The 26,346-nt window shown below is 38.2% G+C and overlaps 1 protein-coding gene across 1 annotated transcript in view; it reads right to left on the reverse strand.

The window, feature by feature from the left end:
• Nucleotides 1-273: 273 nt before the first annotated feature.
• Nucleotides 274-26,346, reverse strand: part of SLC49A4 (solute carrier family 49 member 4) — a 68,615-nt gene continuing 42,542 nt past the window's right edge. Inside the window, exons 5-9 of the mRNA XM_040602873.1 lie at nucleotides 22,053-22,161; nucleotides 21,352-21,419; nucleotides 16,281-16,408; nucleotides 5,509-5,691; nucleotides 274-2,130 (exon numbers count right to left, since the gene is read on the reverse strand). Coding sequence (XP_040458807.1) covers nucleotides 2,015-2,130; nucleotides 5,509-5,691; nucleotides 16,281-16,408; nucleotides 21,352-21,419; nucleotides 22,053-22,161 — 604 coding nt within the window. The 3' untranslated portion in view covers nucleotides 274-2,014. The remainder of the gene's footprint in view (nucleotides 2,131-5,508; nucleotides 5,692-16,280; nucleotides 16,409-21,351; nucleotides 21,420-22,052; nucleotides 22,162-26,346) is intronic.

The following is a 26,346-nucleotide window of genomic DNA, read 5'->3' on the forward strand; positions in this document are numbered from 1 at the left end:
GAACATGCTGGTTAGACTGATTTAGTTACCCCATTGTAGGTTAGCTCCATTTCTACAAAAAGCCTGCTTCAAGACAGAAAAGATCGTTTAGTAGCTGACATAGGCAACGAGCTAAGTCAATTTTCTGTTACTACAGTACATACCTTCGTTGCTCTGAAAACATAAAAGCAGGGAACAGCTTTTATTTTGCTGCACAGATACACTCCTGAGTTAAAGGTATTAGTGGCATATTCTCTCTGCAAAAGAACAGCAGACAATGAACGGATCCATGTCTGAATGGTAGCGCTCAGTTCAGGGTTTATTTGAGTGAACTTACAGTGCCGGTGCCAGCCCAGGATGGCAGAGAAGAGCCCTGCACAGGAGCTATGGGCATTTGATTCAAACTTCCACAGACACAGAACCCTGTTCACCAGCCGCCTCCAACATGTGCAGGCACCCTCTTGCAATAGAATTGCTACGACGGGAAATCATTCACACCCTGAAAAAAATTCATGTCGCAGACAGCATATGTATGCATTTCCATTCATGGCAGTGACTGGTTTAGTTGCAAACAGTAGCATACCACCATCCAGAGACATGATTATTTAAAATAAACCTATGTAAACACGTACCCTTATATAACATATATAAAAGATATATATATATAAGTTTTAGTTGTGTATACATAGATATAAACATCCACACACCTCTAACACAAAGCACAGAACACACACAAGGAAATACTGTAAATGATGCTGAACTGAATCTAAGAATCTGATTAAGAAATTATTAGCAGGTTTAAAATTGAGTTAAAAAACTATTCAAAGTGTCTTTAATGTTTATATTCAAGTAAGGGCCAAAACGACCACAGATTAGTACTGATAAAAAGAGCTGGCATTATTTTCCCCATACTATGCCAAAACTCGTAAGTTATTTGTCATTGTCAAACTCATTGTCATTTCGCTGTCGTGCCACCTCATCAACTAGAAAGGTGTCATTTATTTTTTTTTTAGGAAACAGTGATTTTAAAGATTGGGTTAACAAACAATATTGTTTAGGCACCCTCAATCATAAGCTAATTCTAAAAACCACGCACACCTTAAAGTATCAGAAGAGAACTAGTAGTACTCTGACATCCACACCCACAGTATTCAGTGGCACACACAGGCCTTCACAGTAAAAAAGGCAGTACTGGAGATGGGGGAAGAAAAGGTGACACAGTGGTGGCCTTTACAAAACCAACATTTACCCAGAGTGACTCTCCAGTAAACTTCTGAGATACCACAGATGCTCTGTATTCAGGAGATACAGAACCTTGGTGATATTTCAGAGGCAACTGCAGGTGCAAGTTAGGTTTCAGTGGCAGCTAAAGCTATCGTTTACTTGTGCTCCAGGGTGGTAACAACACTGCAAGGATTGTTTGAGATATTAAATATGGCTAAAACCCCTGGTACCAGTGTCTTATATCAGAAATTACTTTATTAGAATGTAAATGTAGTGTACAAGCACCAAATTCCTTTAGCTTAACTGTTTAATGGACATTCATTACATAAATGACTAGTGATTTAATCTTTTTAAAAAAAAGATTTCCCCCCCCCTCCTCTTTATCATTTTTTCTCCTTTTGTTAAGATTATTCACTATTTCTGTTCTGATAGAAGACTCTGAATATTACTGGTACCCCGGTGTGTATAACCATAAGTCGGCACACACGCACACATACTCACACACAACTGTACATCTCACTGCTACATCAACAGCCTTTTAAATAGAGAGCCCCTGCTCTGGCACTGGGACCTGTACATCAGATACATTATCTTTGTGCATTTCGGCATCATTTACCACCGCTCAGGGTCCACGTTTATCCCAAATCAAGGTGGTCTTGAACATAAGAACAGCCTGTCCCTCACCCTCTCTAATACAGCCACAATTAAGTCTTGTAATTTCTTTGTTTTTCTGATGTTCAGCCGTGCAAATCCAGGCAGATGTGCAGACTGCAAAGCTGAGTTCCAGTCTCTTCCAGCCAGTCTGGTGTTATCACACAGAGACAACAACGTCAAGATAGAGTCTGTCATAGGACTCGCGGAAGCACAGGATGAGGAGCAGACTGAGCAAACACGATCCTGGCAGGCACCAGTTGAACCAGGAAAACTCTGTAAAGCAGAAAACATACCCAAACTCAGTGTTACCAAACATTTTCCGTGTTTAAAGCAACCAAAACTTTGATTGATGGCAGGTTTGAAGGAAATTGCTGTGTTCTGAACAAAATCCTAACAGCTCTTGATCCATAGACAGTTAATGTTGCCTATGAGACTCTTCCATGAACGCCTTATGTATATGTAGTTACACACATAAGCAATTACAGTGTTATACATATATATAGTTATATACATATAACCAATTATAGTTATATACATATACATAACCAATGCCTCCAGCTAATGTTAATTCTCCTTATTCAACCTGCCAATGGAGAGAATGGGGGAAAACAATAAAATCTATCATTGCTAATGGAGAATAAACCACTTCTGAAGACTCTACTCATTAGTTCTTTGATTTCTATGGACTGAAAACTGAAACAAATTAAAAGCATAAAGAAGCAGCAGGATCTGATTTTGAATCAAACCTGCTACACACTATAAAGAGGGAAAACCAATTTGTTAGAAGAAACTTGTGAGTAGCACGATCAATTCCATTTAAAACTGGTTGCAAAAACAGCTCCTAAGAAGCCTCTTTTCGGCTGTTAGACATAATGTACTGCTCTTAAAAGCCTGTGTTCCGTATTGAAGAAATCCTATCACCTGATATTTGGCTACTAATTAGCAGGTTTATGCAGGTTTGTTTTTTTTTTCAAAAAAGTGCACCACCATTTCCTTTTTTTTTTTTTTTTGTACTTAAATTGACAGTTTACTAAAGAAACATTAATTTTACTGAGATGGTGGTGGTGGTGGGGTTTCCAAGTTTCCTTTATTACTGATTTATTTTTACAGAATCAAGACTACAACACTGCTACTTTCTTAAATCTGTAATTGATATTGCTAAAAGAAAAAGCACAATTTATATTACACAATGCAAAGTCAGGAAGCCTAAAACTAGAAAATAATCAACCTTTCAAAAACAGCAACCTTCAACAACACCCTCCCCCAGTCACAAAAAAACCCTTACAAATTATTTTAGGCAATAATCTTATTAAAACCTTAGTAAAATTTTCCTAGGCTTGGAGAAGACCATGTTATATAATGCCAGAAGTCAATAGCCAAATGGTTTGCTATTATTTTCCTTGTAATACTCTTGCTTAATTGGATTAAACAGACTTTAACCCAAATATCATAAAACACCAAATTTAGCTTGCGAATCCTTCGTGTCTCTTTCGCAGTCCAGAATTTGTGACAGCACCAGCGATGCATGATAACACATCAATTGTGGGACGCTAAAGGTCAATTTGCTTTTGTTTTTCTCTTGGAAGTCCCTGCAGAAAAGGTGACAGAAACCACGTGCAGTGGCTGTGGCTTTGAGTCTCAGGGCACTGCACTAGCAGGGAGGCTGAGCTTTAGAAAGGTTTACACTTCCACTGTGCTAGCTGGACCAAAATCTTCACTGCACGGGACAGTTTCCAAGGCTTGGCTCTTTCACAGCCTTTGCAATATCACAGACAAGGGGAAAAAAGACAGAAATCAGAATTAAAACTACTGAAAGATTATTTGGCCTAAAAAGCAAGACCAAGGGAACAAGATGAATTTGAGTGAGTTCTGGTTTACCTGGAAGCTTCTTAAATGCCATTAGAGGATGCATTTGACTCAAATGAAAGACAAATGTTTAAGATCATTATAGACTTTCTAAAGGATATTCTTCTCAAAGGAGCCAACAGCACCCACTGGCATTGATTCCCCCCAGTGACCACATGTGCTCTTGTACTTGCAATCATTTGTGAAACTGCATCACAGAGAATGGATCGTCCTAAGCACAATTATTTTTTTTTTTTTTTCTTTACTTCAAAGAAATAGCGGAAATACTCCAAGTGTATGGACCCACTAATTTCAGCTTTCTCTTTACCTGCATTTACTGATATCTGCTAGGGAAAGAAATACTAGAGACAAACCATGGCCCCATATACCCTGTATGAGGGAAAAAGTTCATTTAATCATAATTTGTCAATCAGGAACGTACAGAGACACTGGAACCCCATCCTTAGTTATTAAGTAATTCTGAACACTGGATTGTCACTCTGAAAAATGCTGAAAAAATTCTCAAGAGTAAACTGTGTAATCTTTTCAGCTCAGTGTAAACACTGGAAATAATAGTATATGTGAACAGAGTTTTATTTTATTAATTAATATTAACCATATCAATTAATATTAACCAAAAAAGCATTCTTTAAAATGTAAAGACTAAGTATCACAGGACCCAACGCTAGCAGGGATGGAATTCAGATTTTGCAATGATGCAGTTCAATGTCAGTATTTATAAAAAAAAAAAGAAATTAAAAATAATTTCTCTCAGTTTGTGTTCACTGACCACAATCTGGAATGGGGTTGTCAACCTGTTTGCGATTCCCTGGCAGGAAGACACACAAGGCATGCTGAAAATTTGCCCCAGGGTGTAACCTTCATCATTTCAAGCACAATTAATTCTGCAATTTGTCAGTCTCCTCTTGGTTGTGAAATACACCACCTTACGCAGTACATGCAGCCATGATAATATAGAAAAGTTCACAGTTTCTAATGCTTTCAAAGCAAAAGTAAAATATTGCTTTATAAATCTTGCATCACAAAGCAAAAATTTACCACAACAAAATACAAACCAAAATTCTGCATCTTGGAAAACCATTAATAAAAAGACAACTTCCCTTTGAAAGCAAGATGGGTTCTTATTTTACAGCTTAGAGTAATAATATAGTCTACCAAATAGCAAGCTGAAAGTTACAATTATGAGTTAATGAGAAAGCAAATAATACTCCAGAGATGAGAAAGTCTGAAGAAGTTGATAAAAACATCAAACAAGACACTGTTGTGCCTGATTAGACCACTGGATTATGTAAAGAAATGAGTATTTTGTCTTCGAGCAGTGGTCGAGAGATGCTCTCTCCCCTGCAATGGTACGTCCAGCCCACTGAATGGAGCTCATCATAACTGGGGAATTTCTGCTCTGCCCCTCCTGGGCAATGCAGTTATACCCCGAAGCATGAGAATGGATTAGCTTTATTGTGGTTTTGAAAACCCACAGATAAAAACATTAATAATGGTCACATTACCCAGGCCTTTACAAAAATATGACAATGGTGTGTATCTTGATGGTTTCTGGCTACAGCAAATTCTAAGTAGAATATGACTATATGCATCTTGCACTAAGGTACTTCATTTTTATTAGTATGCATATAGAAAAGAACAATTAAAGTTCTTCTCCCTTGCTGCTACATAGGGGGATTCAAACATTTAATTATTAACAGAAAGTGTATGTGCAAATCTTCCTTTTACTGACATGGGTATGTCTTAATGAAGAATTACATTTTCAAAGTAGCTTATATTTCTTACCTGTATGGTAAAATGTGAGAAAAAACAAAAGCACTCCCATAAACACATTACTCAAAAAGGTGACAACTCCGCAGGTAATTCCTTCTGGAACAGGGTAGACCGTCTCCACAAAGAGCTCAAAGAATATTGGTACGCTGCTGTTGAGGAATATACCCAACAAAATGCAGGATGTGTACAGTGTAGCTATAACAGAAACAAAAACAGTTATTAATTTCATGCTGGCGTTTTTTCCCCTATTCAGAGCTGCCAAGAATATTAATACTTGACTAACCAAAAAATGCATAAACTTATTTTTATCCTCTATGCATCATAAAGCATATTACATCCCACTAGTTTCAGGCAAAATGCATGCACCGATTTGGAAAAAATAAATAAATATCAGAAATAATGATTTATTTGTTTATTTAAAACAGAACCCATGAAGATATATTCAGTGATTTGGAATTCACTTGTAAGTAAAACAAACAACAGAATTATGAATGCAAAACATCACCTACTTCGATTTACCTCTGAAATGAACAGAAACTATTGTCCTACACACAATTAGGAAAGGGAGCAATTAATGCACCAAATTGGAAATGGACATGGATCAACCTTTTGACTTGGTTCTAAAGGTCAAAACTAATTTTACTTCCACGTTACAAATAAATACTAATGATCTACCAGATATGAAGACATTAGTATTCAGCACAGCCTGAGCTGCAACATGTTGAATCCCTTTTGGCTTCAAAAGGAAATGAAGGGCACCCAGCGCCTGGCAGGAACGGGACATACTTGATAATGCAGATTGTTTACCACTGTACAACAAATTGTTTTTCTTGGGCCAAACAGCAGAAGAATACAGATACTTCTTCAGTAGCTTCAGACATTTTGTTCTACAACTTCTGACACTACCAAATACTTTACAGTGCTTAACATGTCAGTGTAGATGCTTAATATACCTATATTATCTATTAATAAACCTATTATAACTATTTCTGAGAGAAAAAAAAAAAAAAAGAAGAAAATTTCAGAAGAATTTAGTACCTATTTAGAAATATAAGTAAACCTTTGCTAAGTGCTGTCATGGCAAGGGGAAGATTTCCTGACCTGCAGCCTCAACAACCTGAGGTTAGTGATCATGTAAAAAGTATAAAGGAAAGAATTAGAAGTCTTGGGGGTGCAGGGGAATGGGGAGTAGGTGGGAAGAAAAGTCTGGAATAATTTCTGAAGATTCCACGAAAACAACAAGAAAGCATAAAGAAAAATTTTTTGGATACAAAAGTTACCAAGTCACAGGGTAATTATAGCATCTTTTCACTGCAGTATAGTAGGAAGTCCTTTGTCAATTTTTTTCATATAGATAAATATGTTTATATAAAATAGCAATTGCATTTTCAGCTTAATTTACTTTTCTGTCTTCCAAGACAGAAGACATTCTTCTGTCTTGGAAAGGGGAGAACTGAAACAGCACTGTTTCATCTTCTGGTAAGCATTGCCTGAGCTTTCAATCAAGAAACTGTTAGGAAACTTCCAGCTTTAAAAAAAATAATTAAAAAAAACCCTGTTTCTTAAACTATTAAGTATCATGGAAAAGAGATAAAGGCATTAAGAAGCAGAAAGGACTATCTATTAGATTGTCTGTTTGATATGGTTTGCTTCCAAGGCACAAAGACATCTTTCTCTACAGAGGATTTGCCCAGACAGGAAAAAGAGGACAGAAGTCCCAGCCAGAAAGATGATACAGATGGCACAACTTCAGGAGGGACAGCTGGCCCCTGCTTTTTTTTAATATACCAGAAGGTTCTGAATTGTTAAGAAAAAAAAAAAAGGAAAAAAGAAGAACAAATGAACCATGGTAAGTTTTCCAACTCTCAAATTCTTTTATTATAAACTGCAGAACAAAAGTCACAGAAATTGATGCACGGTATGTTCAAGAGTTGTCAGACAGGAAGGAAAAAAACCAAACCAGTATTAGGATGCTCTTCCTAATGGGCTCTTCTAGCTAAGTCTGAAGAACTGATTCCCTAGCTACAAGATCCATAGATTTTTGCTGCAAATCCTCACCAGTATTTAAAATTTCATGAAGCTCCCTTTGAACTCCTGTTTACTTCAAACACCACTGTGTATTGCTCTAACTGCCTCTTATCTGCTGGCAGGTGTAGCCAGCAAATCTGAACACATTCAGCTATTTGACATTTTGGTGTTGGCTTAAGAAACCAACATGTAAATGAAATGGAAGAATTTCTTAAGACAAATGAACATCTGCCCCTCCTTACGCTCAATTGATGAAGATATCTGTAGATAACCACTTGTAACCTTTAGAGATCATTTCCAAAACTTTCCCCAGAGAAAAGAAGGTGGTAGCCAGCTGTAATTCTGTACCAGAAACTCAAAACAGTGGAAATAGTCATGAAGCTGCTGAAAGCCACAACAGCACCACCAAAAGCGGAGCTGCATAAGGAGAGTGCCAGAGGCAACACCTCTGCAGGAAGACTGAAACCTCTTCCATAAAGAGCAACAGCCAGGAAAGGGGAATCATGTGCCTCTGAATAGAGACAATCTCTAGATGCATAATTTCCAGAAACTTAGATTCACTTGAGATGAAGACAAAAATATGCACCTAAGATTAGCAGCCTTTTAAAAGATCAAGACTTCAAATTTTAGTCAATACAATAAATGCCAACATTTCCATAAAACAAACTGAAACCTTCAAAATAGATTTGATGGTTTAAAATACGCTAGTTGAATTACATCATTGCTTTTCACTTACTGAAATGTATGAAGAAGGCTAGATCATAAGCAAACAAGCACAGGAACTCCATACTTTAGAAACTACACGCTTACACTTCCTTGTTACAACAGCTTCCTTCAGTCATGCAGAGACAGCCACCGGCACACACCTCACACCTCCATACTACCATGAGCAAAGCAGCTTTAGCATTGCCTTTTGGTTCTCCCCCAAAGTATGACCTGCCTTGCGTGTGCATGCCAAAAACTGCCAGCTGAGTACCCATGGCACCACCTCAGCTGAGATCACAGGTAATATTTCTAAAACAAGTTCTACGTGTATGTACGCACATATTTGCAATTAATAAGCAGAAATGTCAAAGCAACAGGACAGGCAGAACATAGCATCCAGGAGATGCCAATTTAACTTCTAACGAAAATGACAGATTTTAACTGGTAAACCACACAAAAAAAAGCTCTGAAAGTGAAGATGTACACATCTAAAAGCCTCCCTTAATGAGTACATATTGTAGTGATGGGAAAATATTTATTCCATGTTTCTGTAAATCATCCAAGGTCTTCCTGAGTGCTATACAAATAAGTTATTGAATTAACTCAGCAATTAAGCCATAAATCCAACTGGTCAACTAGACAGAAAGTAAAAAATAAAACCCACAGTTTTAGAAAAAAAAAGTTATAGGAAGAGTCAAATAAGAGTTCAAATGTGGTTTTGCCTTTTATTTCACAGACTAGATAGCATATCTCATACTCTCGCTCACAGGCAACAAGATACTGTAGCAGGGAGAATAACACCTATTAATGGAGACCATTTACTTTCCATTACAGCAACCTTGCATTGAATGAACACAATTATCATGATTTTATGCTGTAGAAGAACAGCTGCTGAAGTTACAGCAAATGTTTTTTCAATTAAGACAATCTTGATGGCAGTCATTGGAAATGAATGTAAGGATATGAAAGCACTGACCAAAAAATAAAAAAAAAAAAATTACCAAGAAGCTAACATTATGTCCTAAAGCTTAACAAGGACAAACAACTACCCTGGAAAGACATACACTGAGAAAGTGTGTTATGCTATTAATAGAAAAAAATACCACTTTTTCTTAGGAAAAGGAATTAACTGCCTATGAGAATATGCACAAAGTTGTGTACCCAAGACAGTAGCAGCTGTGGACATAAAAAAATAATGGAACTGGGCTGGGTTTCTTTAACCAGTTTTAATTAATGTAATACTTTGAAGATGTTTGTGTGAATTAAGTAGCTACTTCTCAGGCTGGTCACTGCAAAAAGATTAGGAAAGGCAAAACACCCATCTGAAGCACAGCTGCTTCAGAGAATTGGCCTGGAGCTGCCGCAGCAGGAGGCTCAAGCTAGGCTTCATCATGTCGTGTTCATGCTTGAGGTGTGAGACAACCCATGCTATTCCCTCAGTGCTCATTTTCCTGTCCAGGAAGGAAGCAAGGAATGAACTGTGCCTTGATAATAGCACTGGAGATTTTACTAGTTAGATGAAGTAAGGTACCAGACTGGGGACTGATGGTGATACAGTGGCTTAGCACAAAAGGGACAAAAAAGTAAGAAGGCAGGTTCCTTCCTGCCTTCTTATCCCCTGCAGGTCTTCAGCTACTGGATGGCAAATACATGTCCTATATCCCAGAAACAGACTTTCTTTTCCCTCAGCCACAAGCTGTGACAAAAGCTTTATACTCATTATAAAAAAAAAAAAAACAAAAAACCAAAAACCCAAAAAAACCCACCCCAAAAAACGACAAAACACCTCAAAAGAAAAACAAATTTAAAAATTCAAACAGGGATACGATTAAAACAACAGCCTACACTTCATGTCACCAGATGAGCTTGCAACACAGCAGAAGGAGTCTCAAGTATCTCTGACATCCAAACAAGTTCCCAGAACTTCCCAGGACATTCTGCAACATGCTTAGCAATTTACTCTTAAATTAGACCATCACTACACATATAACTACAGAGCCTGATACAAACCCGAATGAAATTAACTGAAGGACCTCCACTGATATAAAGTTCTTATCAACCCATTGGCACATACATCTTGGCTGATCGTTAACAAATACGAAATATTACAACTTCTTAAAAAAAATTTGCAGATAAATTTACAAAGGAAATACAGATACTCTAGAGCAGTATCAAGTGCAAGCAGGTGGTAGATGATCTTCTTCCAAAGTTGTCTGCCAGAAACTCTTGAACTCTGTACATTTTGTAACAGTTCTCAGACAAACTGAGCCAAGACTCAGAAATTTTATACAGATAAACAGGAAAGTAAATACAACTGAATATGTTCTCTTGGGTGCAGCATACAACTTAAAGCAAAACCTATGCAGACTGAGGGCATTTTGTCATTGTCCATTACAGCAGTATCCCAAATGCTAGAATGAAAGGATAATGCCTCATGTGGATGCATGTTTCATTGACTTTAGTATACCCACAAATTACCCGAACAATTCATAGCTCCTACCAAACTCTGTAAAGTCTGTAGAAGTGGAATTAAACTTCCCTATAATTTCATTCTTGCTACTGGCCATGGTAACAATAGTCAGGGAAGATGTCCCCCTCAATTTTCCCATGAGAAATTTGACTCCCTCAAGGTAAGACAGTAATTTTTACTGTAATTCATTTACAGGAACAAAAAACACAATAGAAGGAGGACGTCCCCGTAGTGCACATTTATAACATCAATATGTTTCATTGCTTGGATTTCCATTCTAGCACACACTGATCAAATTCTTATCTCATGATATAGTTATGAAAGTAACCAAAAATCTGATCAAATTGAATTTGTTCTATATACTTCCCAAGAGAAAAGCAAGTGGAACTTGCTTTGAAAGCAGAGCATTCACTTTGGAGAAGTAAAAAGTGAAGAAATTGCAGTGTGCCTCAAAAAAACCCCAAAACCTCAAAAACTAAAAGGGGAAGGGGGGGGGGGGGGGGGGGGCGGGGCTGGAAATCACACAATATTTGAGGCTTGCTATTGATGGATGCTTAAAGCGCTCAGATTTATAGATATTTGTCCTTGAGAAGATACTCCCAATTTTCAAGCATTGTACACTATTTAACACTGGGGGTTTAAACTGTTTTAAAGTAAACCCCTTAAATTAGTAGTTCTTTAAGCACTCTTCTATGTGTGGATTTACAGAAGCCTTCAGGAAAACAAAGGTCATTATTCCCATCTTATGAATGGAAAAAACACAACAGGAGGCAGGGTAATGATTTACCCACAGCCATAAGCATGTTAATGCTGAAGCTAGGAAAAGGAATGTTTTCAGGCCACTGTTTTATCCTCTGAGTCCCCCTGCCTTATACTTGTGAAGCACATATTGTTTATAGTAAAGAAATTAAACTCAAAGAGGAAAACAATCAGTATTAAATAATTAACAGCTCTCTCTTTCAATACTGTGCTTTGGAGATGAGGATAGGGAGACAGATGTGTTTATAATGTTCAGTCTGTTGAACCTGAAAATAAAGTGTAGGCTGCTTAACCTAAATATAGTCATCAACTCATGGAGTTGCCACCACGTTTAGAGTATCTGCCATGCAGCACTAGAATAGATTTTGTGAAGCAAAATTCTGCTGAATGTGCTCATAAATATTAGAATATTCTTGAAATGTGATGCTGAAAACATTCAATCTGAGCTGCGAGCAACTAGCGTTGCATATCAATTTCTGGAAAATGTGAGTATTTGTATCCAGAGATATACTACCAGCAATACAAAGTGGCAAGATACTGAAACTGGCATTACAATGCCTTACACAATTATTTTGGGTCAAAGTATCCCATTGTACATAAATTCACATAATGAAGTTCAGTACAAAGCAAACTAACAATGAACTTGGCACCAAGAAACAGATCAGCAGCTGCATTGGGAATTCAATGGAGAAAACTATTTTAATGCTCAATGTGTACATAAAATTGCCTTTGAAACTTGCTGAAAAATGCAAATAATATACATTAAAATTAAAATTTCTTAAAAGAAAATTCAAGCTTGCTTAAAATATAAACTGATTCCAGAATCAAGGGGTTTAAGAGCTATGATTAGCTGATGAGAGGTGTTTTAGACAGATGATATAGCAGCTATGATGGTACTATATCATTATTTCCTCGCTTTCTGTTTTTCCCACACTGGCACTTATAGTTCATACACAAGACTCCAAATACACTTCTTATAAAATGTTTTTGAGATACATTAAGAAGTCAGTAAATGACAGAGAAGTTGTCTTGCTCTGTGGCAGAAGATAAAATGGAGCATATTATGATAATGCAGAGCAATGCAGGCATTACACAATACAAACAATGCTAAACAGTATCATTTAAAGAAAACACAAAGCAGTCATTGATTTTTAATATCTGCATTAAAGATATCCATTCTAAGTAATTACATTTTGTAGGAAATACCTTTAAATGATGTCGTGCTTATTTACAAGGAATTAGGAGAATATTATACAAACAATTGCAGGAAAAAAACATTTTGCTGTGACCATTTTTTCAAATACAATTCCTCCTCCAATATTCAAACCAGACACTACTACAACTGCTCCAAAGAATACTGATTAAGAGAGGGGGGTTGGTTTGTTTATATTTTAAAAACAAATCTTTATAGAGATTTTCTTCCCTTTCCTTTAGGGGAAACTCTCATCTTTTTAGCATTTCAAAAGCCTGCTTCCATGCAAATGTACCCACCTGAGTGCTCACTCTGGAGTCCAGGTGAGAGACAGGTAGAGAGTTTTCCAAAGAGAGGAATGAGCATGTATGCTGCACATAATCCACATGCTAAAGGAAAAGTCTATTTTTGCACCTGGGAAAACCACTGGTAAGGTCTACCAGTGGATGCAGACATTATTCATGGATCAAGCTGCTGTCAGGCGAGTTGGAGTGGATGCCCATGTTCTCTAACCTGCCTTCATCTCTAGGGTGAAGGCTCCCTTAACACCTGGCCTCCTACAAAGACCCCCATGAGAGGTGTCTTGCTTCCTCATCAGAATGACTGTCCTGCCCCATGGAAGAGCTCCCTTTTAACTGTACCAGCAGTACATCAGGTCATGTGGATATTTTAGCAGTTCCCAGGTATCGCTGAAGACAGCAATGCTTGTGGTTTTGTAGGGCAAAGTCTGACTTGGTCAAGAGAACACTGAAGGCAGGGCAAGTGAGGAGCGGGAAGACCCTCACAAAATGGGAGCTAGATGGTTGGAAGGAAAAACCACCTCACAAGATCAAACATACACTCCCACAAGTTTCCATAAGAGTCAGTTTTGAACCCTGCTTGCTCTGCCTCCACATCTGAATAAGGCTGGAAGTGTGGACCGAGACCCATCACTGGCTCTGTAGCACCGCCAAGCCTAATACTACTTGTGCCACAGGATAGGAAGAAGCTGAGGATCCTATTAACCTTCTGGCAACATCAAACCCTGTTGCTCTCAATTACAGAATTCCTGCTTTGCAGCAGGTGTTCAGTGATGCCTGCAAAGTAGGTCTGGAATAAAAAGCATTACATGGACCTCTTCTAAAAAAAAAAAAAAAAAAAAGAAGAAAAAGGAGGGATGGGGAAAGAGGGGGGGGGAAGGAAAAAGGGGGCAAAAAAATCCCACAGCGATGGCTGCTTTTGCTTCGCACATCTCCCAGCTCTACAAAAACACACCAAGGATAACTACCTGGAAGTCCACTGGCAGCGCTAGTCCACTGAGTGTTGCAGAGTGACTTCCACCTTAACCAGCTACCTCAAATCACTTCCCAGAGCTGCCAGCCAATGGCCTGCATTTGACCTCCTACATCTTTACTCCAATATACTCTACATCTCAAACTTTTAATTAAAATGAGAGAAAAAAAAAAGTTCATCCAAATCAATTCAAATGTTCCGTTTCTCCCAATTACTATGGAATGCAGAGGTCATCATCATATTGCATCATTACATTGAGGAATAATCTAGCATGAAGTCCTATAAATTAGCTTAAACAGCTTGTGCGTTTTCATCCATAACAGTATATTTCATAAAGATATACCACCGCTTTTCTGTGTACAAGGATCTAAATTGAACAGGCACATTACATCTATTTTATATGAACTTTAATGAGAAAATGCTGATATGAACACTACCCCCCCCCTTCTATCTATGAAGTTTAAACATTATGCCACAGAAGAAAAATAAAGATCTTTGGTGGCTGCACATTAGGCCCTGATGGTTTAGATTGCCTTTTTTTGAGGAAAACACCATATTGCTGGCAGTTCTATTCAAAACAATATTGTGTTTTATAGAAAAGGGCTCAACATTTACAGTGACATATATAAGAACAGCAAAGACAGAAAACTCTAAAATATAATTTACAACTCAATCTAAGGAATCATCCATTTTAAAAGAAATGGTAACTGCATGAAAAGAACAACCCAATCTTTAGACTTTTATCAAGGTATGCTAGTTTAGGATACTTTATATCAAACCGCAAATATCTTATATACTTTTATGTCCTGACAACGGATCACCTTTCTAAAAACAGACCCACCATAATGCACCTATATGCTATAAACAAGTAAGATTTCCTCTAGAACCTATGTTTCACGCTGAGTTCTTTACACAAAATGAAATAAAATCAGAGACAGAGCTCCATGAGTTTTGTTTTGGATCATTGGCGAGTACATACATAATGACTTTAACCTCTTGAAACCTCTCTGCTTCATTCTTATGCATAGACTTGAAGGGACATTTATATGTTTGGCTTGTTGCTGCAATTCAGAGGATAGAGTTACTGTACAAATCTACATTACTGCAGGCTTGTAGTGATGAGGCATGCAAGCATAAGAAATAAGCTTTTATTGCATTTATTTTAGATTTGATGGAAAAGTGTAGTCATTTGGTATGACAATAGCCACCATGATATTTGATTTGTTTAGCTATTAAATTACGTTTTATTTAAGCAGATTTTTTTTTTAAAAAAAAGTTGAGATTTCAAACTAAATCATAAATTTGACCTATCCATCCAGATGGCGTTTCTCCCGAATTGATCATGTGTTTCAATTTGCTGTACCCACTTTAGTTTATAGTTGTGACATATGCAATGCACCAAGGACACTTACTAAAACTCAAAGTTAATTTGAGTAAAACAGTATTTTATATACTACTCTCCACACCAAACTCTTTACTAAAAGTGGGAAAAAATAATTTTCATTTCTCCTATAATGCATAAACTTGCCTGTAACAAAGATGGCACTTTATTTAAAATGGATCTACAGAATACTTTAATAAATAAGTATTTTCTAAAATCTCAATGGCTTAGTTTTACTGTAACTCATTACTCTGTTGAAGGTCTTGGAATCACAGGTGGATCAGTCCTCTAGATGTAAATAGTAAGGTGAAAGACAGATTTTTAAGAACTAAGCAGTGTTAATTTTCAGCTAAGTGTACAGCTTGCTGGCAGCTTGAATAGACCTGTGAGCTTTTCCCCCACTCCTGCCAACAGCTTTTTTCCCATCTTTGAGGCACAGGCTGAGTTAATTTTGGGCTGGAAGAGTTCCCTGAACCTGCATGCAGGTGCAGAAAGAGGACAGCACAGTGCAGGGATAGATTTAGATGGCTGAAAATACTAGGGGTCACCTTGGTTTGAACTGCACCACGTGCTTCCAATAATCAATATACATTTCAAAACCCTAAGTTCCCAGATATGTCATTGTTCCTTATATGCAATGCTACTCCCATTCATCTGATTTTTCTTGGTTTATTTCTCACCTCTGTTATTTCAAAACACTCAAAACAGAAAAACAGTCAGTCCCCAAATCAATTTTAAATGTACATTCTGGGTTCTTACTATTGGGTTTTGGTAGTTTACATCTTTTTATGAAGTTATTCAAAGCTGGTAAAGAGATTTCAGATTCAGTAAGTTTTCTAAACCTTTTTTTTTTTTCTTGGTAAAACTACTGTATTACTAAAGATACCACACCAGGTTATAACATAGTTGATTTAAGATTGCAAATATTTGCCTGCAATACCAATTTTAAATGATAGGAATTAAAATCAATGCAGTACCTGTGGTTAAAGGCAGATGAGTGACACTATTTAAACAGGTGAGAGTGAACCAGGTTGATGCTAATGTTGCTCCAGATAAAAGCAGCAGCAGTATAAACTTCAGCATGCCCCTGATAAAATCTGCAAATCTGAAATAAAAGCACAGATCAGAGCAATACAAATGCTGATTTTCCTACTATTTAAATGTGATGCTTGACAATTAATTCAGTATAGTCTCATTAAACATTTTGGAGACTACAAAAACAATTTAAAAATAATTTCTCATTTTCAGAAATAGAAAAAAGACATTCTTATAGAATGGTGATATTTCTAGCTGTCAAGCTGAACAGCCACAGATTTTTTAGCTGTCACAAAACAACAGCCAAACCAGAACAATTCTCAAGGCATCCATTGAAAACACTCGGTATACAGGAAGGGTTTTTTTTCCTTCTGCATTTGTTGGACACAACATCACACCACTACTTACATCGCTGTTTTGTCAGTGTTTGCCAGTCTCCCTTGGCAGACACACTGCTCAATTAGCATATGAGGAGGCTGCTGCATTTCATTCAAGACATAAAGTGTCAAGATTCATTTCTGTGGGAAATGACAGAACTCCAAATACCAGAATCCCTAGATCAAAGATGACAAGGAACAGTTTCTGAACCCTTGGATGCATTGGTGATGAAGCTCTTGGCGGCTTAGGCAAAGCAGGAACTCTTTACACAGGCAGCCACTCTGCCAGTGGCTGTTCTGGGTTGCAATGTTCCAGAAACCAAGAGCTTGGTGCCACTCCTCTCCTACACAAGCCCCACTGACAGTCTGGGGGAGGACAGCTCCACAAGTCCTTGGGCAGACTGCTGTTAGACAGAGGGAAATACTATCTTTATGCCACCTGATGGTACAATTGCTTTTTTCCTTTTTCTTTCAAGGACACAGAATGCACTTGAGCAGTGCTCACATGGTGTAATTATCAGTGCAACTGCTCTTTTCAAAAGGTATTTCAACACAGCTACTAAAAAAGATATATTAGAAAAGGCAATGTCATTTATCCACTAGTAATTTTCTATAATCTCCTGCTTAGAAGATGTGATTTTGGGGCCAGGCAGGGTAGCTATGTATGTCTAAAGAATTTCTTGTGCCCTTATAGCCTCCTACCTTGATTACGTTAAAGGCAGCACAATCCATCTAGGTTGGTCCATGATGAAATCTGTCCATCTGTCAGTTAACTGCTATCTCTGCCCTGACAAAGATCACTTTACAAGCAGATACAGCTTACTTGATAAACCAGATAAAGCTACCACCATTTTGAGAAGTAGGAACCTCAGCTCCACATATACCGTAAGAGATGTGCAAGTAACGCAATCACACAAAAAAAAAAAAAAAAAACCAACACCCCACTTCTTTCCTCTTATTTTGATTCTCCCTGTGCTTTAATCCCACATTGAATTTAGCAGCAAGTAATTCAATAAGCAGTAGTGGAAGATCAATGCTGCATATAATCTTAAAAGTTTATGTCTGCAGTGTTCAAGTGGCTTATGCATTAATCTCCAATAGTCAGAGGTTAGCTGCTACTGTTGGTTTTTTCTGACAATCCAAATCCAGCAATCAGGATCACCTCTTCTCAGTGGTTTGCCACTTTCTTTAATTATTGTTTGGGATCACTGGGGTCAAAATCAGCAATTTTAAAAGCTTCTCAGAAGTATCTCAAAGTGCAAACTTTTGGCTTCTTCCACAGAGACTCCCTGCTTTGCCTGCCGGCAGACCATTTCACTATTCCCTCTCCTCCCAGGCAAGAGCAGTTACGTATATCCCATCTAATGAAACACAGTGTGAGAAATACCAGTCTTCAGGGAGGGCATTCATAGACAACAGGTCTGAAAGGGACATCTAGGCAGTCCTCTGTCTCCATCCTACCACCAGGTATGTGTGGGGATGGGAGGATGATACGCAGCTAAACCATTCAAAATAATTAATTGGAGTAAATAGCTACCTTTACTGAGCAGCTGCAGCTCTTTTTGACACAAAGATCCTGATTTGAGTATCAGCAGTAGCAGTATGCTCCAAGGAGCTCTCAGGTATCACAGGACTCCAGATGGGTCAAAAACAAACTTAAAGGTTTATGCAGCTACTGAACTTCAGCCAGCAACAGAAATAACAGGAAATAAGTGACACAGCAAACTAGCCTGAACTTGGTAAAACAAGGAACTTCTGCTTCTTGCCTGGTTACAGCAGAATAAAGATGACTGTACATCTAGTCAACTCTTCAGAACACTTGTTTCAATCAAAAAATGAGAGAAATAATTTTATCCTCAGACCCCAGTATCTGCTTTCCAAACCCTCTGTTCTGTTTAAATCCTTCATCATCTAACATGAAAGGGGATGCCTGCAGCTGCCAAAAAAGTAGGCACATCAGGAGAGAAGGTGTATACTTACCCTGATGCAGACCTCTGAGCCTACTGCTGCTAAGTTTCCTGCAACCCAGCAAATCCAGCCCTAGGCTACATCCTACAGTCAAAATCACAAACCTGCATTGCTGACAACACTGTTACTAAGGAAATTATCACAATGTCATAAAGTTTCAGCATTTTGACTACACTGCAGGTTAAAAGCAGAAAGAAAAACTGAGCCACGGAGGACAAAACCTCAGAAGTATCTATGATCATTAGCACATGTGGGAAAAAAAAATATCTGAGAAAAGGAAATAGATTTATGTTTCCTTGCAATGATATGCATGTTGCTCTTTGACACTGCTTTTCTTCAAATCATTATCATTTGAAAGCTGCCAGCAAAGGGTACAGCACCTGCCAGCTGCCCAAAATAGCCCAGGCTTTTCAATTATAAAAACGCATCACACAAATTAGTTAAACATATCTAAGTTCACGGCTACCAGGACAGCAGTGGGTGGAGAGCAGGAGGATTTATGTATTGTGCTGAGGAAAACTTGCACCATTTTGAAAATGAGCTAGATAAATTTCCAAACTGGGCATTATTTTAAATATAGATGATTTAACACCTACTGTGACGTGCAGGAGCAAATGCTCCAGGGCAAGGCTCAGGTTGTCACAGTTCTAAATGGCAGAATCTGCATTGACAAAAATGGAAGGAGCAAATTCCTAAACTGCATCAATTTTGCTTTGATAAATAAGCAGAAAAAAAAAAAAGAAAAGAAAACAACCAAAACCCAACAGCTTCTTGAGAGTTGGTTAAGGGAGAGAGCTGCTTGCTTGGCAAATCACAATTCTGACACTGAAATATATCAACTTGTCAGCCTTGACAAGAATCATTACTTAATTTTCCTAATTACAACTTTCAGCAGATCACAGTCAGGCTCGTCATTGATTCAACCCTACACAGATAAATGCTGAATAGGCCTAGGAGGGAGAGTCATCCATCAGGAGTGACAAATCACCTCCTCCCTCCTTTTCTGTATGCAAACCCTCCCATTTGAACTGTGCATTGCCCAAGTTAGAAAGACATATTTGGAGACAGTCTATTGGTATTTTTCTAATTTACTCAAAAGCAAAGCTCTGAAAGCTACAAAATACTGGTATTCAACAAGGTTTGAAATCAATTTTGAAGCAGTTAAAGAAACTGTCAGCATTTCCCAAAACCTAACCCAGGCAATATATTAAATAAATTAATATACCATAAAAGTTGAGATTTGCATGTTGGCATTGAGTCAGCAGGTTCTTTCCTAACAAAGGTAAGTGAGCTGCTAAGGGTGCCCCTCTACTATTGAATTGTTGCAAATATACCAGAGATTAACTCATGATGGAAAAGATGAAACTGGCATGGTACCTTCTTTCAGCCTGTAACCTGCTACAGCATCTGTGTCTTCTACAGCAGTTCATTTTAAACAAGTACTTCTCTTAGCGAGAAAACCTCGTATCTGAGTTTAGCTAATCAAAATCTTCCTTTTTAGAGGAAATCAGGGTGTGAACTTCATTTCAGTAGATTAAGTCCTTTGGCCTGCAACTGGAGCAGACGGAAGTACTTCTTTTCCCTAGGTCAGGAGTTATTTCTTCTCCCTCTGTCACAGTTGCTAGGCAGCCCGAAAAATGTCAGGATGACAAACCTCACATTTCTTTATGCATTGTGTACTCTGATGATGCACAGCAAGTGGGAAAAAAAAAAAAAAAAAAAAAAAAAAAAAAAAAAAAAAAAGAGCGCTTCAATTTCTGTCCTAAAAAGATGTCTCTGTGTTTTCACAATCCCACAATGACTGCAACGATGACAGTCCCCTGCACTCACGCTAAACTCACTGCAGAGCTGGAGTCTGAAGACTGGACACAGAAGCCAGAAGAATGCTTAGATATATTAGGGGAACGTTATTTGTTTTAAGCAGTTTTTATAAAGTCACTGCTCAAGTACCCCCTGAAAGACTTTTTCTCACTCCCCCTGCCCCTTTTTGAAAAGTGGATCTCAATGAAGAAAATGCAGCAGCCTTTTGGAAGGGCAATACATTTCTTGCTTTTCTGCTCCCCATGTCATCAGCATTCATGGCAGCCAGACAGAGCTATGTTTGGATATATAAAGAGGGTAGGTACACCCATACTGTAGCCCACAGCAGTACAGCAAACAATAGTTAGGCCTTACAGGAATCCAGCAATCTGGGCCAAAATGGGCCCAGACTAATTTCTCTGTAGGGGAACGTAATGTTATTGTGGGTAGGCTGCCTGGGCTACATTCCCAATATCCCTTCAGGAATCAATATGCCCAAAAGTGTTGATGGAAGGAGACAGACACTAATTTCATCAGTGCTTTCCAAATGTGCTGCAACAGGTTCTCTCTCATATCAGGCAGCTGAATTCACAAGAACTGTGCTTAAGAGAAGCACACAGGAAGCACTTGTCAGGAGTAACAGCATGAATTGCCAAACTGAGGTATACGCATGTGGAGTTCTCAACCCCCAGCAACCAACATGGAATACACAAATTACTGCTCTACAAGAAACACATCACAACACCAGAATGCATTTTCCATTTCAGATTTCTAGAAGATGAGAGCTAAAATAAAAAAGATGTTATTAAGAGAATAAGCTAAATGACAATCACAGTTGAAGAAATGAAGGATCTGTAATTATTCCTACCTTGCCATTGCTATGCCAACAACACAACCTCCAACTATAGACCAAAATCCAATCCAGCCTGCATCTACCTGACAGGAAAAACAAAACAAAACAAAAACAGAGAAATGTGTTAAAGCTGAGAAAATAAGATGATAAGATGTTACTTTCAAAACAAATGGTGTGCAGGAGCTGCAAATTGCTAGCAACAGCCCCCAACAACAATCTGAAGGGCAAGACGTTTTCTAGGACATTCAAAAAAGAAATAAATTCACTAAAAGAAAATATGACTACGTGGCCTATGCTCTAAATGTGATCTCTCTATAGAATCTGAGTAATGTCCTCTGGACTTTTATAAAACTACCAAAAGCCTAGAAATCCTCTCCTCCCCACTTCACCTTTTCCACTTGGTAAACATTATTTTCTTTTACTAAAGGTGCAGAAGCCAACAATATTCCCTTTTTGTCTACCTGCCTCTTCCTTCTTATCAAAAGGTGTGTACAGTTCTGAAAATACCCACCACTGGTGGAGAGTCAGCAGGGAGAACCATGATGGTTTGGGATGCCAAAGCTACAGTTTATTTCGTTTAAAATTTCAGGAGAAAAGTGGTCCATATGTATTAATACCAGCTTAAACATAAAAACCTGGCAAAATTGTATGCTAGTGCAAAATAAAACTATAGCACTTACAAAATCGCTGCAGATTATCAGTCAGTAGATACTTACTTGGCTTACATGAACTGGTGTTAATATCAAATCCAGAACACCAGACCAGCCAGAGAAAACACCCAGTGGTATAGCATAGGCTAAAGCAATCATCAAGAATCGGAAATTGCTGCAAAGACAAAACACAGGCAATTAGTTGCAGTTTATATTAGAAATTACACCAAGATTAGCTGCTAGAGTAAATGACACCCTAGAATCTATATTCTGCCCATCAAGAAAAATACCCAAGGTCTGAAGAATGAGTGAGCCAGGAAAAACAAGAAAGGTATCTGTCTGTGTCACTGAAATTCCAGTGGCTAAGACGTTACTGCCTTAGCACTACAATAATAATAAAAAAAAAAGCCAGTCTATCCATGCAGTTCAAATATTTTTGTAACATGCTGGGCTCATGTGTTTCTTATTTCTGCAAACAATTCTTCCATCCATTTGCATGGGCAACCTACTTAGCTTGAGTGTATGTTAGGAACAATAAGCACTAATGTAAAGGACAAAAAGTGCATTTCAAGAATAAAATCAGAGATTAATACTTTTTGAACTGTATTTTTTTTTTTTTTAAGTGTTTTACTTCTCTTTATTTTGGTGAAAGGCAGGGAAAGGTCTGGGAATGAGATGGATACAGTTGCAAGAGTGGAAAATTTTGACAGTTTGAACTGTCAAAAAACAGAGACAAGTATAACATTCTGCTTTAAACAGTCAATGTGGTTTTTTTTTTTCCCTCCCAATTAAAATTATTCAACCTTTAGTATTCAGTGAAGATGAAGCAGTCAAAGCTGTGTCATCATCTTCATCGTACACAGCTAAACAGGAGCTGGCAGACGAATACCACCACGAATTTCCCACACACACCATAACCGAAAGCAAATGTGAAATCTTTGCTAAGACATCCAATTTTCCTCCAAAATGTTTCAATTTGGGGATAAAACCAGAAAATATACTTTAAACTCTGCAACAGTGATATTTTAAAGTGAAGAGATTTTACAGTGATTCCAAGGTTATCCCATGGGATATCTGTGTAACCACAAATTGTTTGAGAATGGGGGGAGCCACAATTTACATAAAATTGATCCTGATCAGTACCAGTTCCTTGGCATGCAGCGGCAATTTGATAGCACACAGTTATGAAAGCCAAGAGGGAGACAGAGAGCTTCAAATACTTTCCAAAACTGAATATTCAGAGGTTTGCAGCTTATGCTGTTTTAGTCCCCTAGAAGATCCATGCACAGCACACCAGCCAGCATTTTTTTGCACTGTTCTTATTCACACATCCTCTTCTTGAATAACGCATTTCTATCACATGAATATATCCTCCTCTTTCAGTATCATTCGTGTCACATTTATTTTTTTTAATGCAAAGAAAAACAACTCCCAAACTTTCAGCTCTTCTACACACTGCTTATGTTCTTCTGAACGCTAAAGTGTTTGCTGTCTTCCTGACAACTTTTTTTTTCCGTCTCTTAAGAATGCCGTACTCTTAGCCTAGTCTATCTTGTATCAACTTGCCATTTCTTAAGGCAGGTTTCCCAATGCTATTTAATACTATCCATGCAAAGGCTAATTCAACATCTGTAGAATAAATTAGAAGGGAAAGTTCCTATTTTGCATGGATGTTATATAGCCATGTTGTAGACTGCAAAGAGAAAAGATGCCTGAATGCGCTCTTCCAAAGTAACACTTGCTCAGTATTAAAAATCTTTGGCTATCTGAACCTCATCTTCAGTAAAGAACTACTTTTGAGGGGTGAGTACTTTGTAGCTTACTTGATTGAGATCTCCTGTGGCGTATTTGTCTCCTGTAACTCAAGCAATAAGACAGACTGGCACGTGGGATAGCTGCTCTGTGCCATGTCCAATTCCTAGTACCAGTGCTAGAGGAACCAGCTCTACATCATGACATCCTCCAGTGACAGAGGCTGCCACCCTGCCTAGCCTCCAAAGGAAGGTGACTAGGAGAAAGGGTGCACAACAGTGACAAAGCAGCACCGATCACCACATCTCATTCTGTCACCTTCTCCAGCAACAGACAGCACTATCTACATTAAGTACCAAAGCTATTTGAAACATACATCTTAAGTAGCAGCTCCGCTTCTCATGGCTCCATACACTTGTATTTGTTTTCGCAATTTTGCAATAGCTCCACCGAAAATAGAAAAATGTGCTGTCTGTCACATCATCAGTTGGTGAATCCACACTGTTTTCCATGTATCAGCCCTTATGACAGGATATCAGCATTAGCCTCTCTGTTAAACAATTCTGCTGGAATACAAATTGTTTTTTTCTTCTGTTTTTTCAGAAACATACTTAACGCCACTAGAATCTGTAAGACAGGCTGGTTCAGAGGGGAGCCCCATCAAAGTCAGTCACCATTTTCAGAATAACTTTGACAGTTCCTATTAACATCAGGCACAATCTGAGCAGCTCCCATCACTAGATGATGATGTCATATGAAAGTTTCATTAAAGAAATAATGATGCACAAAAACCCTGTTATGAAATTTCAAATTGCTTACTTAGTCTCTGCAAAATGTAAAAGGCATGTAACCAGCTAAAAGCATCTGATTACTTCAAAGCAAAAATCACTATATGGTTTCTTAATGCAGATTTTGAGATTTATTAACTATTTACTTGTACTAGAATTTTTCCATGGAAATTTGTGGCTTATTCTGAAATGGGAGGCGGTGGGGGGGAGAAGTCATATTTGCTTCACCCAAACTAAGAAAGGGCACCATACTTTTTCTAAAGGAAATTCAAACTACACTTGTCACAGTGTGTGATAGACTGTTAAAAGATTTGGGCTTAGCTCCCAAATCATGACTAATCTGTTGTCTCCCACTGCAGACTGGGAGTGTTGGTATCAGGAGATAATCGGAGATCAGCTAATCATTATAATCTGTCAGAAGCAGGAATCCTTCAAATCAAGAGGAAGGACCAAGTTCCTAAGCAAATTCCAAGGAAACTGTCTATAGGAAATGGTTGACCCTAGGAAGATATGTATAATACAACTCCACAAGAAGCAGCTCATGAAAATGCCTGCTCAAGGACCTGAAGGCATGAAGGAGTGTGGAAGTTGCAAGGGATGTGATAGATCCCTTTGGCATCCAAGGGAAAAGGTCAATGAATTCAATGGTAAAGTTATGTTACGCAGCTTTAATTCCAAGTAATCAAACTGCAGCCTGGAGGGAGAGAAGAGGAAAATTATGAACGTATCAATTCCCATGGATGTTTTTTGGTGCATAGTTGGGTCAGCCCACCGGATCACACACATCCTAAATGCCTTGCAGACAGTTCTTACATCAGAGGGTAAGTCTGCAGTAAGTGGAAATCATGATTTCCTGGTACTCATCAGCTGATTACCTTCAGTCTACACCAATAAGTCAAAAGAAAGGCTCTCTGTGCACAGGAATTATGAAGCCTAGATTAGGCAGGCAACAGAGCTTAGAAGCCCAGTGAACCAGATGATGGATTTCCTTGAAGCACGGCAGATACCTTTTTTCTTTTATAAACCCCCCTTGCTTGATGGATTGCTGCTGAAAGGCTCCCCAAGATAAGTGGGTTTAATGATAAACTGTTGATTGTTTCATGTACAGAGGAATGAAGAAGTGCCTTTGATAAGGGGCAGCATGGAAGAATGCATAAAGACCAGGGGGAAGGGAGGTATAATGACCTACCTGACTGCATTGTTAAAAACCTCTTGGTTATTGGAGACACTATAAACCATGCTCATTATTTAAGCATCCAGTTTGTTTTCTTAAGTTTCATCCACGGTGAATAGTAAGCCAGCTTTGCTGTTTAGTTCCTGACCTTACCAGTATCTCAGGTCCACTGTTTACAACACTTTGAACAAGGAATCTAATGGTTACAAAGCTCCCAAATGGGGTACTGTCAACAGAAATTTTATATTTCACCTGTGGAGGCAGTTGCTTTTTGGATTTCTGTTCAACAGCAACATTTTTACAACACAGCCCTCAGGCAGGGTCTCACCGCACACCAGCTTGGGTGCATAACAGCATTACTGTGTGTGCTAAGAGTCCTTATGGGAATTGCTATTTTTTAATATTCTGAGTAGGTCACTTGGCAGACTAACCAGCCAGCTGTACTCACACTTCCCCCCAATTGCCACTCTGCTTCAGGATGAACACACAGGATTAAGCATCTAGTCAAGTGTTTACTCCCGCAAAACTGGAAAAAAAAAAGCCTCCAAAAACAAAAGAAAAAAAAAAACCTCAACAACAACAAGGGAAGTAAGACATATAATGTAAATCAGTTTCTGGCTTTATGGCTAGTGCTGTTGTGAGGGTT

Source organism: Falco naumanni, chromosome 8 (assembly GCF_017639655.2).
Source record: "Falco naumanni isolate bFalNau1 chromosome 8, bFalNau1.pat, whole genome shotgun sequence".
Classification (NCBI taxonomy): Eukaryota; Metazoa; Chordata; class Aves; order Falconiformes; family Falconidae; genus Falco; species Falco naumanni.